The sequence below is a fragment of the Propithecus coquereli genome, unplaced genomic scaffold (assembly GCF_000956105.1).
Source record: "Propithecus coquereli isolate 6110/MARCELLA unplaced genomic scaffold, Pcoq_1.0 Scaffold20, whole genome shotgun sequence".
Classification (NCBI taxonomy): domain Eukaryota; kingdom Metazoa; phylum Chordata; class Mammalia; order Primates; family Indriidae; genus Propithecus; species Propithecus coquereli.
The window spans coordinates 13,204,914-13,222,326 of record NW_012144967.1 but is presented as its reverse complement, the minus strand read 5'-3'; the positions used below and the strand labels follow the sequence as shown (position 1 = coordinate 13,222,326).

The following is a 17,413-nucleotide window of genomic DNA, read 5'->3' as shown; positions in this document are numbered from 1 at the left end:
CCCCCAAGAAAAAAAGAGATCTAGGAATGCTACCCAGGAGGCCCTGGCTCTTGCCTCTCTGTTAGCCACACAAGTTGTCTCTGAGGAACTATTCCAGAACAATAAAAGCAAAGTAAAGAATACACATCGTATCACAGATGCCCTTGGATGATCCTGGGCGGGTACAGAACGGGGGGAATAGGGGTTCTTAGGACAACAGAACTGCAGTGCTCTCACCTTGGCACATCTGCCAATCCCATAGCAGTTGGGAAAGGAACCATAGAGAGTGCTGAGAAGGTGTAAGGCCTGGGCCACAGTGTTGATCCAACGCTGATCTCCTTCCTGCAGGGACCACATGGGCCACAAAGATACGAATCAACCGGACAGGCCCATCTGAAAAGTGGGTGGCCCTAGAAACCCCGGAGCAGGATGGCAGCATCTGGGGAATACTTGAAACAGTTCATTTTCATTGGCCACAAAGGAAGTCCCATGGAGATCAAGCTGTAGCACTCAATCATTATCACTCATGATAAATTATTTGAGCTGGACAAAGGTTAAATCAATATTTCTAGCCCACTGGACCCCATGTTTGTCCCCAGCCATTGATGCCAAGACCTACAGGCCCTGCATTTACCAGAAAGTAGTCCCTGAAGAATTCTGGTAGTTCCATGCTCAGCAGATCCACATCAAGAGGCAGCAGAGAGAAGGCCCATTCGTCACAGCTCACATCTGTGGGGACAGAAAGCATCAACTTCCCTGCAGAATGCACTCAGCTCCACATTAAGTGGGAGGGTTCACCACAGTCATGCAACAAACATTTAAGTGCCACACACCAGGTACTGTGTTAAGCACTAGAGACTTAAAAAGGAGTAAGACATGGTCTGTGCCCTTAAGGAGCTCAGAGTCTGATAATGAAAGGAGACATGTCCATAGCAGCCTGGAATAAAATGGGATAAAGTGCTAGGGAAACGTTCATTCAGCAAATATTAATATTTCCTGAAAGCCGCCTGCATGCAGGACTACGCTAAGCACCAGGGATACAGCAGGGAGCAAACGGACGTGCTCCTGATCTCCCAGAGTGTACGCCTCGCAGGGGAGACACGACCACACAAATTATGGTATAAACTATTTAATTACAGTTGTGCTCCAAAGAAGTAAAACAGCAAGCCGTGAGCACAAATATTACAGGGATGTAACCACAACTAGGGGCAGAAAAGTCTCCCCTCAACAAGTGATAATCAAGCTTAGAATTGGGGTAAGGTTTGGGAAGGCAAAAAGCTGCAGGGTGGAGAACATTCTAGGCAACAGGAAAAGCATGTGCAAAGTCCCCATGGCTGGAGGGTGGCGAGTCAGGAGAAGGGAGCAGCAGGGAACGAGGCTAAAGGGACAGGAAGGGCCAAGTGTACAAGGTGAAGATTCCGGGCTTTATGTTTAGTCACTGCAGGATTTCAGCAGGGAGTACGTGATCAGGTGTGGGGTGCACGGAGCATGGAGTGAGGAGCATACAGAGGTGGAGAGGCCCTAACATTCCCGTCTTGAAAGGGGAGAACAGAGCCGTTGGTCTTTCCAGCTCTAAGCTCTGGCCTCCCTTTCACGCCATCCCATTAGTGTTCTAATTTGGGTCCAGCCCCCATTCCCATTCTCCGGAACCTCTCCCCCTGCTAGACTGACTGGAGTAAGACCAGGAGAAGGGGGAGCTGGGGTGGAGAACAACAACGATTTCTCTCTTCCATGTGTTCTCTCCCCTGTTCCACTCACATTCATCTCCTCTCACCTCCATAGATCCCCTCTTCCTCGAGCACCATCTCACACGCATAAAACTGAAAAAGAAGAGGGAGTTGAGTATAACCACCGTCTCTGTTCTTTCCATTTCTCTGGAGTTCCTCTAAGGTCACTAATGAAGACAATAATGACTGAACCCAGAGAAAAAAGACAAGGGAACTCAGACTCTTAAATCTAGAAAGGACTGCTGGAATCACCTAGCCCATTTCTTTTCCATCCATTTTATTTCTGTATCAAGTAAACTGCTTTTTTATCTCCTTGAGAGATTGGAAAACTTTACAAAGGATTTCAGCTGTCCTTGAAGGGTGAGTCGTGCAAGCAGAGGTGGGAGCAGTGGCATGGAAGTGCTCTAGAAATCCTGGGGGAGCAGGTAGGCAAAAAAGAGCAGTGCGGGGAGAGAGCGAGTTCTGTTTAGGAACCTGGGACCAGGGGAGACACTGACATGGCCTTAGGAGTTGACGGCATATATGTGGTATCTAAAGTGGATGGTTTGTCCCAGCAAAAAGAATGCAGAGAGGGAGAGCTAAGAACCCAAGGGAACACCAAGACAAAAGGGGCAGCATGCAGGACCTGGCAGAGGAGACCAAGGAAGAAGACTTAGGCAGGAGCAGAGCACAGCACCACCAAAGGCAGGGAAGGTGACAGTTTCAGGGAAGAATGGGCAAAAATGCAAAGTGCCAGAGAAGTTAAGTAGGATGAGCATCAGACACCACCAGCTTTGACAACGGGGACCTTTAGGAGACCAGAAGAAAGGATGAAAGTGAGGAAGCAGGAGCAGTGACAGCAGATCACTCTTCACAGATAAATGGCTATCAAAGAACGGGGGCCCCCCGACAGGGAGAAGAGAAGAGGCGGGGAAATTGTTTAGAAGGGACAGACATCAGTGAAGACAAAAGGGAACATCTACCTGGTAAAGCAAGACAGTGGAGAAGGCAGGCAGGGCTGGGGCCAAGACCAGGGCTGCAACGGCGGATCTTAGGAGGGAAAAGGCCTCCTCTGAGACAAGTGGGGAAAGGATGAAATATTTGGAGGTGATGAGCAAGAATGTCGAGGGCAATCCCATCTCATGATGATGATGACACTAATGATAGCTAATGTGTATTAAGCACTTAACATGGACTAGGACTGTTCTTTGTGTTTTACAAGGATCACCTGTCTTCATCCTCAGATTAATCTGAGGTATGGACAATTAATGCTATGTGCTCCTTATTTTATTGTTACACAGAACAATCCTCTTCATTCCTCACTCATTTCTGCCAGTTAACCTGAAATCTACAGGCCTGCTTTTAACTTTTAATGCTAACTAATGGAATTCTAGAGCCCAGTGTGAAAACTGCCAATCTTCATAATTAATGAAGGGAGTCTCAGGAAGAGATAGACATGCCTCCTCTTCCCCACAGCTACTGAGGGAAAGATCTTCCTGTGATAGAAAATTAGATCAAAGCATTTGATTAGATAGGGTATAAAACATTCATAAAAATACCAATTTTGTTTTTCTGTGTAATATGGAGGCCTGTGGGATTATTTTAAACTGTTATCTACTTTCTCTATTTCCTATTAATACAAATCTGTCCTTCTAAGTTAATTTGAAGAAAAGGGTTTTATAAGAGTCCAAAAACTAGAAGTTACTTCCATGACTCCTTTAATAACATTCAAGAGTAACCTATAATTCTGATTGGTTGTCTTACTCAATAATTTCTTGCCCTGTTCATAATACTTCATATATTTGTATTCCTGAACAAGATAAATATTTGTAAGATTGAGATATCAATCTTCAAATGGCCTTCAAAGGAAGATCACTAGCTTTATTCTCTTACTCCTTTTACATGATGAGAAAACATAAGCCTATGATCCCAGTTGATTTCTTATCTTAACAGAGACTGAAAGTCATCGCACTTAAATTAAATGAGTAGTATTTAAATAAATTAAATAAGTAGTATTATCAACTCCATTTTCTAGATGAGAAAACTGAGCCACAGAGCAGTTAAGTCCCTTATCCAAGATCACAGAGGTAATGAGTGCTAAAGCAAGGATGCCACACCCAGACAACCTGGCTTCAGAGTTTCAGTCTTGGCTACTACTTCTATTTTCTCTAGAATTTTCTTAGAAAAATTTAAAAGGAGTAAAGCCCTGTCCTTTCAACTTTAGTTTCTACCTGCTGTAAAGGTGGCATGTACTACCTGGCATAGCTTTCTAGGCCCACAGCTGGCAATGTGAAGGCCGGGAACAGCATTTCTTCCCGTCACTGAGATGGAGGAGGCACCTACGTACGACGCACCTGGCTGACGTGCAGGCGAGAGGGGAGCTCCATGGAATCGAGAAACGGAGACACTATGACGGGTCTCCAGATACTTATTGCCATTATTGAGATGGCGATGGAAGAGACCTAGTCTGGCTATGCTAACCCACTGTGTGAGCATGGGCTTCAGTTCTCTCAGCTGCTCCAAGCTGGAGTGGAGTGAAATGGTCTCTAAGGTTCCTTTCCTGTGTAAGAAGAGGCTTTTCCAACAATGTATGGTAGAACGGTTCTAGTAACCCAGGGGCAGCCCAGCCACATCCCTCGATGAGCATGGAGGGTGGCGGGGAGTGGGTGAATGATTTATTGTATTTATTATTAAAAGGGTACAAGGAGAAAGTCACTGAAAAGCCATAACATCGAGCATCATTTGTATACTGGAATTTGTGTTAGCAGGGATACACCAGCAGGTTCTACTTCAAAAGTGTGAAGGTTTTCATTTAAAGAAATCTATGTAGAGGCCTCTCACAATTCTACGATACTTTACCTGGGCAGTGTGATGACAGAGGCTCTGCTCAACAATCAGGAATACAGTAATGAAGAGACAGTGATCGGTATTTGCGTCGGTCACACATAATTCGCTTTGAGAGAGTACTATGGTTTGGATGTGTCCCCCGAAAGTTCATGTGTTGGAAACTTAATCCCCAGTGCAACAGTGTTGGGAGGTGAGGCCTCGTAAGAGGAGACTGGGCTGTGAGAGAGGAGCCCTCTTGAATGGATTACTGTTGTTATCACGGGAGGGGGTTGCTACAAAGCGAGGCTGGCGCCTGGTGCCTCTCTGGCTTGCATGCTTGCTTCCGCATTCCACCCTTCGCCCATGGGATGACCCCTGCCAGATACCGGCGCCATGCTTTTGGACTTCTCAGTCTCCCTGGAACCATGAGCTAAATAAATTTCTCTTCATTATAAATTACCCAGTCTCAGGTATTCTGTTATAGCAACAGAAAATGGACTGAGACAGGGAGATGGCACTGTTGGCCCTCACTCCTGCCCAGTCCTCAGTACTGTTCTATCTGATCCCACTCCTGCCAGGATCCAAACTCACCTTCTGAGGGCTGAAGATCACTTTGTATTTGCGAGTGCGGCCAGCCAATTTGTCAGCATTAACAAGATCTACAGAGAAAAGGAATGCAGGCCGGCAAGCCACGAGCTTGCTGTTAGAATTGCATCTGTTAGACTAGAAGCAAGGAAGCAGATATCCTGTACTAGTGCTATGGCCAACTCAAACAATTCTTTTCTCATGAAAGGGTCCTGTGAGGCTGGGTGCGGTGGCTCACGCCTGTAATCCTAGCACTCTAGGAGGCCGAGGCAGGAGGATCGCTTGAGTTCAGGAGTTTGAGACCAGCCTCAGCAAGGGCAAGACCCTGTCTCTACTAAAAATAGAAAAAATTAGCTGGGCAACTAAAAATAGAAAAAATTAGCCGGGCATGGTGGCACACGCCTGTAGTCCCAGCTACTCGGGAGGCTGAGGCAGGAGGATCACTTGAGCCCAGGAGTTTGAGGTTGCTGTGAGCTAGGATGACGCCACAGCACTCTAGCCTGGGCAAGAGAGTGAGACTCTGTCTCCAAAAAAATAAATAAATAAAGGGTCCTATGGCCAAGGCCCTTAGATTTTGCCCACCCTTTCCCCAGTCTTAGTTACACACAGGACCATGGCACACTCACTGGCAATGTATCGCATGTTCTTGATGCGGGGTCTGACCAAGAAGCACAATCTATGGGAGAGAAAGGAAAAAAAAGTGAAAAGAAACCATAAAATTTGATAGCAGCTTAGAAGAAAGTAAAACAATACCAACTCTTTCACCATTTGCCCTTCTTGACAGAGTCTGCAGGTCACATCCTAGCCAAAGCTATGCCAGTTTTCCTCTCCTACCACATACCAACCACAGAAGGCACCTCTCAAGACAACAGGTATGCTGTGATGAGCTGGGTGCATTTACTGGCCCTACAGAGCAGCAGTCCCCAACCTTTATGGCACCAGGGACCGGTTTCATGGAAGAAAATTTTTCCATGGCGGGTGGGAGGGATGGTGAGCGATGGGGAGCAGCTGTAGATACAGATGAAGCTTCACTTGCTCGCCTGCCGCTCATCCGCTGTGCGGCCCGGTTCCTGACGGGCCACAGACCGGTACTGCTCCGAGGCCCGGGGCTCAGGGATCGCAGCCTTAGAGGACATAGGAGTTCCTGTTCTCAAATAATTCATAATCCAGTGGGCAAAAGAAGATGCATATACAGAGTATATTAACAGTCAAGGGCTAAAAACAGGAATACCCCATAAATTTATACAATTATTATTTGTCAATTAAAAATGAAACTATAGCCAGGCGCAGTGGTGTGTTCCTGTAGTCCCCACTGCTGGAGAGACTGAAGTGGGAGGATTGTTTGAGCCCAGGAGTTTGAGGCTGTAGTGCACCATGGTCACACCTGTGAAGAGCCACTGCACTCCAGCCTAGCAACATAGCGAGACCCTGTCTCTAAAACTAAACTATCACAATAGCCAAGAAAAGAATTAAAAGAAAAAAAATAAAAAAAAAAAATAAAAATAAACTAAATCAAATTTTTTTGAAAAATTTGAAAAAAACAGTCTAAGAAAGTAATAGAAAATAATGTTTTTCTTTTCTTTTTTTTTTTTTTTGAGACAGAGTCTCACTGTGTTGCCCTGGCTAGAGTGCCGTGGCGTCATCCTAGCTCACAGCAACCTCAAACTCCTGGGCTCAAGCGATCCTCCTGCCTCAGCCTCCCGAGTAGCTGGGACTACAGGCATGTGCCACCACGCCCGGCTAATTTTTTCTATATATTTTTAGTTGTCCAATTAATTTCTTTCTAATTTTAGTAGAGATGGGGTCTCGCTCTTGCTCAGGCTGGTTTCGAACTCCTGAGCTCAAACAATCCACCCGCCTCGGCCTCCCAGAGTGCTAGGATTACAGGCGTGAGCCACTGCGCCTGGCTGAAAATAATGTTTTTCAAACTAGAGTCCACAGATAAGGATATACCCTCCATGGATGTATTCTCCATGTATCCGGGAGAATTTTTTCTTCTAAGGAATGGTATACATTAATTATGTTTATGTATAGACATAACTTATATGTTTGAGAAACTTTTTTGAACTATTTTTTAAAAAGACTACAGGCAACATATGACTGCTTGCCAAGTCAACAGGACAAATACAAAATGCCATGCAAATCCAGAGAAGAAAATCCCCCTGGACTGGAAGGGCAAGAGAGAGCTTCTTCGGGGAGGCGGGCTGGGCTCTGCAGGACGGGCATTCCTCCGGAGCAGCAAGGACAGGAGAGAGTTTCAGACAGTGAATGGAGTGGTCAAAAGGGTAAAGGCGCAGGCACGGAGCTAGGAAGCGTGTGGAAGCACCTATCAATACAGGCTGGAAGGAGTGCACGAGACACAAGGCTGGAAAGGCAGTGCGCGAGGCCACGCCGCAGACAGCCTTGGAGTCTGTCATGAGCAATTTGGACAATCTTCAGTAAGTAATGGAAGCCTTGTTGAGAAGAGCACAATGAAAATAATTTTGAAAGATTAATCAATCTGGTCATAGATGGTAATATGGATTAGAGAGGGAAGAGGGCAAACTACAGAAAGGGAGAACCATTAGGAGCCAAAGCAGTAACTTAGGCCTGACATAGTAAAGCTCAAGGAAGTGAACCATGTATCTCAGCCTAGGACACTAAAAGGCAAATGTGCCCCTAAGGACCTCCTCCAGCTGAGAGACGAGACACACTCCCAGATACTCACTGTTCACTGGAGCTGAGGGCTGGCTTGTTTTCCACCTTGTACAGCTTGTCTACTTCGTGTTGCTACAGAGAGAATCCAACAAGACAACGGACCTAAGAGAGCTTGAAAAGCACAAAGCATGCTACAAAGACAGGGATTTCTTAAGGGTTTCCTATTTATGCTAATTTTGGAATCAAATTGCTCCTCCGACAACCATCCCACTAAATCTTCCTCAAACTGTCAAGAAGAAAACCAAAACTGAAACAATACAAACAACAGCATCAATCCCCCTCTGTCCACCCAATTCAACTACCTGTATTTGTCCTATAAGGGTAGTCACTCTCTAGGAATTTGTATTGTTCATCAAAAGAAAAACTGCTCAAAGAGGAAAGAAGGGCCTGAGTCCCCTGGGGCAAGGGCTAGTACCTTCAGAATGGAGACGTTGGCAATTCGATCCAAAGGGCTCATGAGATCTGCCTCAATGAACAAATCCTTTTTTCCAGGAAGCTGAAGGAGACACAGTATTTGGGTCACTCATAGGTCACACAGCTCCCGCAGCTGAGAAGTTTTCCCGCAGCTGAGAAGTTTTCCAGCCACCCATCTAATACGAACACAGTCCGTGAGTTGGAAGGGTGCTAGGCATCACCTAGCCTAGCACCTAATTTACTGTCTATATACACAGTTAACATTTCTCAGTGTATATACCTATTCTGCCTTCTCATTTCCTGTATCAGTAGAAAGATAGCCCACTTTCTTTCTCAGGTTAATTCCTTGTCACTCAACTCTCCTGATCACCTGTGACCTTGGTCTACAGCATTGCTCTCCTCCACTCTGCCTCCCAACAATCCCTGGTTTCCTGCTGAACAAAGCCAAACACAACAGAATCCCACCTTGCATCCTGCAATGCCCTCAACTAACTGCTAAATATCTTTTCCAATTGCATTTTTCTCCTAATTACAAAAATAGCACATGCTCAATGCAGAAAACTTAGAAAACCCAGAATAGTCCTTGCCCTACCACTCTTGCTTGTACTCACCCACCCCACAATCCCTGTCATCTGATTCTTGCACTGTCCCTCCTGAGTTCTCACATCTGTTCAGAGGAAGGAGAGGTCACAGTTAGTGACAGGGAGGAGAAAGTCATCAGAAGTTTCCATCTGATGGTAGGATTATAAGTGATTTTTTTTCTTTATACTTTCCTTGTTCTTATATTTTCTATAATGTACAAATGTTATTTTATAATCATTATAAAAAAGTATGTATAAGGGAGTATCTATGGAACTCAGAAACTGGTTCAGTTAGTATGAGGGGGAAGGAGAGTCAAAGATGATTCTGATGTTTCAAGTCTGAATTGCAGTGCCCATCAACAAGACTTAGGGCAGAAGTTAGTTTGGAGACGATATTATTTATTGCACCGAGATCCATTTTGGCCATGTTGAGTCACCCTGTTGGTTCCTCCTCCGTATCTACACTCCATTTATAAGTTTCTATCTTGGTCTCATCTACTCTCTTTCATGATCTCACCTGAACTAGTGGCTTTAATTAGCACCTTTCTTCAATTTCTCAGTCATTTGTTGCATGTCTTTTATGTGCAAATCACTGTGTTAGCACTATAGGGCATATAAAAAAGAAAGAAAATACGGTCTCAGATCCTCTGAGGTTCTCTTAAGTCTTCATCTCAGCACTCACAATGGAGTTGCAGCTCTACGTTTCCATCTGCTGGGTGTTACAAGCTGCATTTCCTTTTCGTTTTTTAGAGATGGGGCCTCTATGTTGCCTAGTCTGGATTCAAACTCATTCTTGCCTCATCTGGACTACAGGCACATGTTACAACGCCTGGCTCTGCATTTCCTACTGGCATCTTAACTTCCCCCCGTCCAAACCCAAATCAACTTCCCCCACCAGCCCTTTTCCTCTTTCTTCATTTCCATTCAATGTTCATATAACATATACCTATTAAGCATATGCTATGTGCTTGACTCTAAGCTAGGTATTCACTGGGTAAATAGTGTTGAACAAAACAGACATGTCTTGTTCATGTCTCTCCTCAAGAACCTTTCAATCTAATGGGCAATATGGACACTAACCAATAACTAAATAATTAAACAAGTAATCCAATAAAATTACAGTAGCCTCAGGTGAAAAACCTCACACTCAGCTTTGCTTCTCTCTCAACCTTTATAACTAATCAATAAGTCTTTGAGTCTTCTTTCGCCAGAAGTTAACAATCTATCATTTCTCTTAGTCCCACTGCCACCATCTTTGAGTGGGCCTTTATTACTTCAGTCTGATCTATGGTCTCCTAACTGGCCTTCTGTTTCCCATTTACCCCACACCACACATCGCTAAGAGAATCACCAGCAAGTATTGCTTCATGCCACAAATGGGAAAAAAAGAACCTTCAGTGGCTGCTTAATGCCTACTGTGTAACTTCCGATGGCTCTCTTCCCTGTATGTGCCTTGCCCTTCCCTGTTCCCTCAACTTTGCTCCTACCAGTCTATCTGCCTGGAGCATGCTCTCCCATTTCCAAAGAAAATATGATTATTATTCATACTCCAGCTCTTTGAAACGCCTCTATCACCCTAGCTAGAAATGATCCCTTATTCTGAACTATTCAGGCACCTTAGCTATCACTCATTTACCACCCGATATTGTGTGTGTGGTAATCTGTGTTTCATGAGGCTCCTACTGCAGTGGTAAGATCCCTAATAGCAAAGATCTCTTAACATCTTTCCATCCCCAGTGATGCCTGGCACTAGCGGTGTCTCCCTTGCCTGTATGAAAAAAAAAATTGATGTCCATTAACTTTCTGGCCAGGTCCCAAGCAGCTCTTACTACCCTCTGGATTTCCTCTCTGAGCATTCCATTTTGGACCTGCTGCGGAAGCTCCAAGGGCAACACCAAGGGCCAAGAACAAGATCAAAGGGTCGGCCGGGCGGGGTGGCTCACATCTGGAATCCTAGCACTCTGGGAGGCCAAGGCGGGAGGATTGCTTGAGCTCAGGAGTTGGAGACCAGTCTGAGCAAGAGCGAGACCCTCGTCTCTACTATATATAGAAAGAAATTAGCCAAACAACTAAAAATAGAAAAAATTAGCCAGGCACAGTGGAGCGTGCCTGTAGTCTCAGTTACCCAGGAGGCTGAGGCAGGAGGATGGCTTGAGCCCAGGAGTTTGCGGTTGCTGTGAGCTAGGCTGACGCCACGGCACTCTAGCCTGGGCAACAGACCGAGACACTGTCTCAAAAAACAAAAACAAAAACAATCAAGGGGTCTCAAGCAGGGAAGAAAGATGCGTCCAGTGAGTGATAAACTCGATGCGGTAAAGAGGCCAGGCGTGGCGAGTGTTAGGGCGTCCCACCTGGAACAAACCTAACAGCGAGCACTGACCTGCTCCAGCAGATAGATGAGCTGGTCTCGAGCCAGCCTCTTGAGCATAGAGAAGTCAGGCAGCTCAGGGGCGTCCGGCCGATGGGGAAAAGCCATGGCAGCGGTCACCTGGGCCGTGGGGTGGAGGAAGGGGACGCCCTCCGCTCTGAGAAGGCCGGCAGCAGCCCAGGGCAAGCGCGAGGTGGCTGTCCTTCAGGCCTAGGCACCGACTCCCAGAGCCCCCGAGGGGCCCCTGCTCCTCAGCCGCACGCCAGGAATGAACGGCCACGTCCAGGACAGACGGCGCGGCCTCGGGGCACCCCAGTCTCAGCGCTGCAGCCACCGTCTCCCGGCCCGTCCCTCCCTGGTCCCGTCAGCGGGATTGCAGTTTACACCAGCAGACTCCGCGGCGTGCACGCAGGGCCCCGCCTCCTGCCAGAGCGGGAAGCGACTTCTTAGAGCTCCCGGAAGTCGCGTTTTCTCGACCAGCGCTAAGTGTACCGGGAAGGGGACGGCGTCCTGAAAGGGACATTTAGGAACCGGAGGCGATGAGCCAAATTTCCAGCCTCATTCCTGGCTAGAGGGGAGTTTTCCTAGGATAAAATGATTATACCTTAAGCTAATTTTAATGGTACACCCAATTTTCCTGGTTTACACAAGTCAGGGTTGGGCACTTGATCTTTTTACAGGGACTTCATAAAGTGAGCGAAGCCAAGTCAGAGGCTGGAGGGGACTGATCCGTGGGGTCTTGATGGTCAATCAGAGCTACTGGACGAATTTAGCCACGGGCAAGGCCGCTGGCTTCGGTGCGGTGGTTGGCGAGAAGCGTGGAGATGGGGTGGGTGGACAGAGAGAGACGCGTTAGGATCTGATGGAAGCTGAGTCCTGCTAGCTGTGACTTTCGGGTATCGGAGTTTTGACTTGTTAGTGGCCTTTGTGGGAAAATGGATAAACTGTGGCATATTCATACAATAAAAAGAACTGAATATGGCTGAGCGCAGTGGCTCATGCCTGTAATCCCATCACTTTGGGAGGCCGAGGTGGGAGGATCACTTGAGGCCAGGAGTTCGAGACCTGCCGGGGCATAATAGCGTAGCGGGCCCCCCTCCCCCCGCCCCATCTCTACACAAAATAGAAAAAATTAGCCGGTTGTGGTGGCGCGATTGCTTGAGCCCAGGAGTTTGAGGTTGCAGTGAGTTATGGTCGCTCCACTGCACTCTGGCCGGGGCAACAGAGCGAGACGCTGCCTCAGAAAAGAAAAAGAAAAAAGGGGAATTAAAAAAAGTCAAATAAGAGTTCTCTGAGAATACATCCGTATGTGCCATTTATATAAGGTTCTAGACCAGGAAAAACTAACCTATAGCGAAAACCTGTTTTAGAAAAGTGATCGCCTTTGGGGCTGGGGATTGACTGGGAAGACAAATGGGGAAACTTTCAGAGGTGATGGTAATGATCTGTATCTACTTTGTTTTTAAAAACAAAATAAAACAAAAAACTTGGCGGGCGCGGTGGCTCATGTCTGTAATCCTAGCACTCTTGGAGGCCGAGGCGGGAGGATCGCTTGAACTCTGGAGTTTGAGACCAGCCTGAGCAAGAGTGAGACCCCGTCTCTACTAAAAACAGAAAAATTAGCCAGGCATGGTTACCAGCCGGTGTAGTCCCAGCTACTTGGGAGGCTGAGGCAAGAGGATGGCTTGAGGTTGCTGTGAGCTAGGCTGACGCCACAGCAGTCTAGCCTGGACGACAGAGTGAGACTCTGTCTCAAAAAAAAAAAAAAAAAACCAACTTGAGAGACATAATGGATGGATCAGGCTAATACCTAAACTCTGATCAATCATACTATCATATCATTTCCTGGTAAGATGCATGGGAAGTACAGAGCATTACCCATTGCCAAAAACTGAGATAGTAGGACCATGTTAAGACATCACAGGGATGAAATCAACCATATCCAAAATGCAGGAGACTACATGGGACAAATGACCTCTCTTCAAAAAATAAATGGCAAGGGTGAAAATGTGGGAGGGGAAATCACTTTAGAATAAAAGAGACATGGGACACATCAACAAAATGCAACGTTGCAGCATATGGACCTTGTTTGGATAATAATTCAAATAAATCAACTGTAAAAGTCATTTATGAAACAAAGACCACTATCAGGGTGACAATATCAGCTGATATTAAGGAATTACTAAAACTTGTCAGCTGGACATGATGGCTCACACCTGTAATCCCAGGGAGGGGATTGGGAGGCTGAGGCCTGAGAATCATTTGAAGCCAAGAGTTTGAAACCAGCCTGGGCAACATAGTGAGACCCCACTCAAAAAAAAAAAAGCTGGGTGATGAGTGCACAGAGGTTCATTGCATTACCATATTCTTTCTACTTTTGTACATTGGAAAAGTTCTATAATATAAGGTTAAGCAAAAGACAAAAATACTTTCTGTGCTTCAAGAGCTCATCTAGTATTTTATGCCGAGCCTTTTCCCCCACGCCCCCCAACCACCCCCTTAGATCTAATTCTGGCTGCACTGCGAGATGAAGGCTGCTCTGAGATGGTGGATTTCACTTCCACTGCCCCTTAAAGCGTGTATGCTCCAGGGCACAGAGACGTAAGTCTCTTCTGTTGTGCAGTTTGCTAGCCTTTTGAGCTTGGCCCCAAGGTTGCTGTGAAGTGCCCTCACCACTTGTAGCTGCTTTCTGTCCAGCTCAGGCAGAGCCTTGTCAGGTGTTGCATCCTCTGCCAGATACTGCACCTGTGCTCCAAAGTGCAGTTCCACCTCCTCTAGCGTAGCGTTGACATTCTTCATTGTGACATGAAACAGGACGGCCGGGGAACAGAAGCCTATGGAGTCCTGTGACTCCAGCCCAGTGGAACACAGAGCTGGAATTATCTCCCATCCCACATTCCAGTCTCCCAGCCTGAGCTCAGTTTCCTGCAACACTGCCATACCAGTGAGTTAAGATCCTTGACACACTGACAAGATGGAGCAGAAACAGGTCAGCCTGGAGGAAGCTTAGGTGCCTTGGCTGAGGTTTGGATGGGTAGGTAGGCTGCCATCACAGACTGGCTATTGTGAGGTTCTCCAGCCATTTTTTCATTCACTCAACCAATACTGTGATCTACATATTAGGACCTGGGACTACAGCAATGAACACACGGGTCTCCTACCCTATATATTCTGAAGGGGGTGGGATGGCCAGGTGGTGGCTCATGCCTGTAATCCTAGCACTTTGAGAGGCTGAGGTGGGAGGATTGCTTGAGGCCAAGAGTTTGAGAACAGCCTGAGCTAGAGCGAGACCCTGTCTCTACAAAAAATAGAAAAATTAGCTGGTGGTGAGCACCTGTAGTCCCAGCTACTTGGGAAGCTGAGGCAGCAGATCACTTCAGCCGAGGTTGCAGTGAGTTATGATGACATCACTGTACTCTAGCCTGGGTGACAGAGACCTTGTCTCAAAAAAAGAAAAAGCGGGGGGTAGGGGGCGGTTGGCGATGACAAACAATGCAGTCTTAGACACTGCAGAGAATTAAACAGGGTGTGGTGATGATATGACGGGAGCCACTTTACCCTGTGATTAGGGAAGGCCTAAGAAAGTGACATCTGACTTGAGACCTGAATGACAAAGAGCCAGCCAGGTGAAAATCCTGGGGCAAAGAACCAGTAAGGGGCCTTAGGTTGGCAAGATGCAAGAATGGAAAAAGCTGTAGTTTGGTATTTGCGAGAATGGAAAAAAGGTTTAAGCTTAGTGAGCAAGGGAATGGTATAGGATAAGGTATATGGAAAACATCCAAGTTTGTAAGAACAGCTTCTAGATTTCCATAGTTCTTTGGGGAAAGGGCATGGGTCAGATGATATGCAGGAGTTAATGATATTGTAATTGCTGTTAATGACATTTAAAATAGCAACAAGATTCCATGAACAGAGTGGCAGTGACAGAGTTGGAATGTCAGTGTTTTCATTAATTTTAACATCCTACATGTATCTAAATTCTGAGTATCCAACTTTTGCTGGTAAATTGTTAAAGTGAAACATGGGTGAAAACTGTCATCAGACTCAATGTCGTTTGTGTGTCTCATTCTATTCGTAACCAGAATTTCTGGTTATAATAAAGTATTTCTAAAAGAATTAGTAAATTAATAGAAATTATTTCAGACAGTACCATACTGCTGGAATTCTAGAAGCCCTAGATTAATGGTGAGACCTGGGTTTAAGTCCTAGTGTTGCCACTTATTAGCAGCCAGCTTAGAGTCTGTTAACTTATTTTTAAAGGGGCTTGTATATCTGCTCTTGCCTACCTCTTGGCACTTTTGGAGCAATATGGTGTAAATCGTAAAATCAGATATAATTTAAGCTTTAGAATGTGGCTGGAGTTTTTGTCGAGTGCCTTAAAGCCTTTGCCTGCTTTGCATTTTCTGTCAACCCCACCACTCCCCAATCTCTTTCAGAACCCCAGCAACTAAGAAAGATGTTCAGTTTTTGGTTGTCAAAATCTGTCACTGTGCAGGGTGCTCTGGACAGAGCCCTTTGTTGGGGATCACTCTTAATTCCATCTCTCTCCAATGTTTAATGACAAGGGATCCTTCCCTTTTGCCTTTTCCCTTCCCTTGCTCTCCAAGGTTCACAGGTAAACCCTCCCATCCCAGAGAGCACCAAGCAACACAGACTGCTACATTTTACTTTATTTTGCAATAAGGAAAACCAATTGACTAAGCAGTTCCAGAACTGTTAGTATCCATTGATCAAGAAGGAAATGAGGTCAGAAAGCAAAGTTTTCATTTCCTCCCAAATATATATTGTAAGTATCACAGAAACTCTTAACAACACATGCAACATGGGCTGGTTTTCAATGCACAGAGAGCCCAAACAAGAAAGATCAGTACTAAAGATCTACCGGGGTCAGACTGGGAGCGGTGCTCCAGGAAGTTTGAATCTATCCAAGCAGCTCTTTCCTCCCACATTCCAGGGTCATCACTTCCTCCCATTCCCAGGTGGCTAATCCATACACAGAAATCCAGGCAGCTACAAATAGACTTGTCCAGTCGTGTTTCACAAGGCATCTCCACAAGCCAAGCCCCAGCTCAAATTCTGTATAGGAAGTTCCCATTGCTGTCAAAAAAATCCCGCCCCCTCTGTACTACTTTGTTGCTGAAGTTCTGGTCACCTGGTTCCTCTGCCTTCAACTCCTCCAGCTTCTCATCACTTGGCAATCCATCACTGTGAGTTCCTCTGGCGCCCTCACAATCACTGGTAGAGTACTTCTGCAGCTCTCTCTGATGACCTAGAGTTGCAGTGACAGGCACAAAGCTCTTCTCCAGGTTCTGGATTCCTTTATTCCTTCCCTTCTGTCTCCTTGGTGTATTTGTACCATGAGCATTCGACTCCATCACTTTCAAAGCCATGCTGTGACTCTGGCCTCTGGATGAAGCTTCAGCCCCTGGCATTAGCAAAGAGCCTGAATCAGAGTGGCCTGCAGAGAGCGGCTTCAAGGTACCTCCAGAGCCCTGGATCTGCTGCAGCGAGTGGGCAAGGCCAGCTTTCTTAAGGACTTTTTGATCTTGCTTCAGTTTCCGCTCCAATGTCGGTACAAACCTGCTTTTTAAAACCCTTCGGATCACATCAGTGCTGACATCAAAGCCTTCAGCCAACCTGGGAACTGACCAGGACTCTGCAAATTCCTTATGTAAATACCTATGGGAAAAAGCAGGTTTTTAAGTTGTGAAGAAGTCTCCTATCAGAAACATCTAACTGATAATACTTATGATAAATAAGTAAACAGAGGGCTAGAAAAAAACGGCAAGCACAGTCTCTATCTTGTGCCAGCTAAATGGCTATTTTCCATTCCTGTGCATCAAGAGCAACACCTGACCACTCTCAGGTCACTTCATTTCATATCAAGTGAACTCCTCTCACTGCCATCTAATACCCATGTTACATCCTGGGGATGCAGGAGGACTGACCTTCCCTTCAAAGAGCACAGTTTGGTGGTAGAGACAGACAGATGATATTACCATACAAAAGACACAATGTTAAGTGTTATAGTCTGGTTGCAGGGAGAGCACCCAGGATGGAGACCCAGGGACAGGCAATCACAACACAGCTAGGCCCAGAAATTGCTTCAAAAAGTCTAAGCTAGAGTTGTTTTGAAAGGATGAAAAGGCGTAATAAGCTGGCAGAGGGAGGAGAGAAGGAAAGATTGAAGGTATTGATGGCAGAGTGAGCAGCATGTGAAATGCAAAGAAGCACATCACCTTTGCTGGGAAAGCTCA

At 46.1% G+C, this 17,413-nt stretch overlaps 2 protein-coding genes across 2 annotated transcripts in view; both read right to left on the bottom strand.

Annotated features, from left to right (window-relative positions):
• Window positions 1-11,625, bottom strand: part of VPS33B (vacuolar protein sorting 33 homolog B (yeast)) — a 26,357-nt gene extending 14,732 nt beyond the window's left edge. Inside the window, exons 1-8 of the mRNA XM_012643684.1 lie at window positions 11,169-11,625; window positions 8,209-8,289; window positions 7,804-7,865; window positions 5,723-5,772; window positions 5,103-5,170; window positions 1,754-1,799; window positions 614-708; window positions 217-321 (exon numbers count right to left, since the gene is read on the bottom strand). Of these exons, the coding sequence (XP_012499138.1) occupies window positions 217-321; window positions 614-708; window positions 1,754-1,799; window positions 5,103-5,170; window positions 5,723-5,772; window positions 7,804-7,865; window positions 8,209-8,289; window positions 11,169-11,264 (603 nt within the window). The 5' untranslated portion in view covers window positions 11,265-11,625. The remainder of the gene's footprint in view (window positions 1-216; window positions 322-613; window positions 709-1,753; window positions 1,800-5,102; window positions 5,171-5,722; window positions 5,773-7,803; window positions 7,866-8,208; window positions 8,290-11,168) is intronic.
• Window positions 11,626-15,808: 4,183 nt separating this feature from the next.
• The window catches only part of NGRN (neugrin, neurite outgrowth associated), a 5,651-nt gene continuing 4,046 nt past the window's right edge, over window positions 15,809-17,413 (bottom strand). The window contains exon 3 of the mRNA XM_012643729.1: window positions 15,809-16,835. Coding sequence (XP_012499183.1) covers window positions 16,226-16,835 — 610 coding nt within the window. The 3' untranslated portion in view covers window positions 15,809-16,225. The remainder of the gene's footprint in view (window positions 16,836-17,413) is intronic.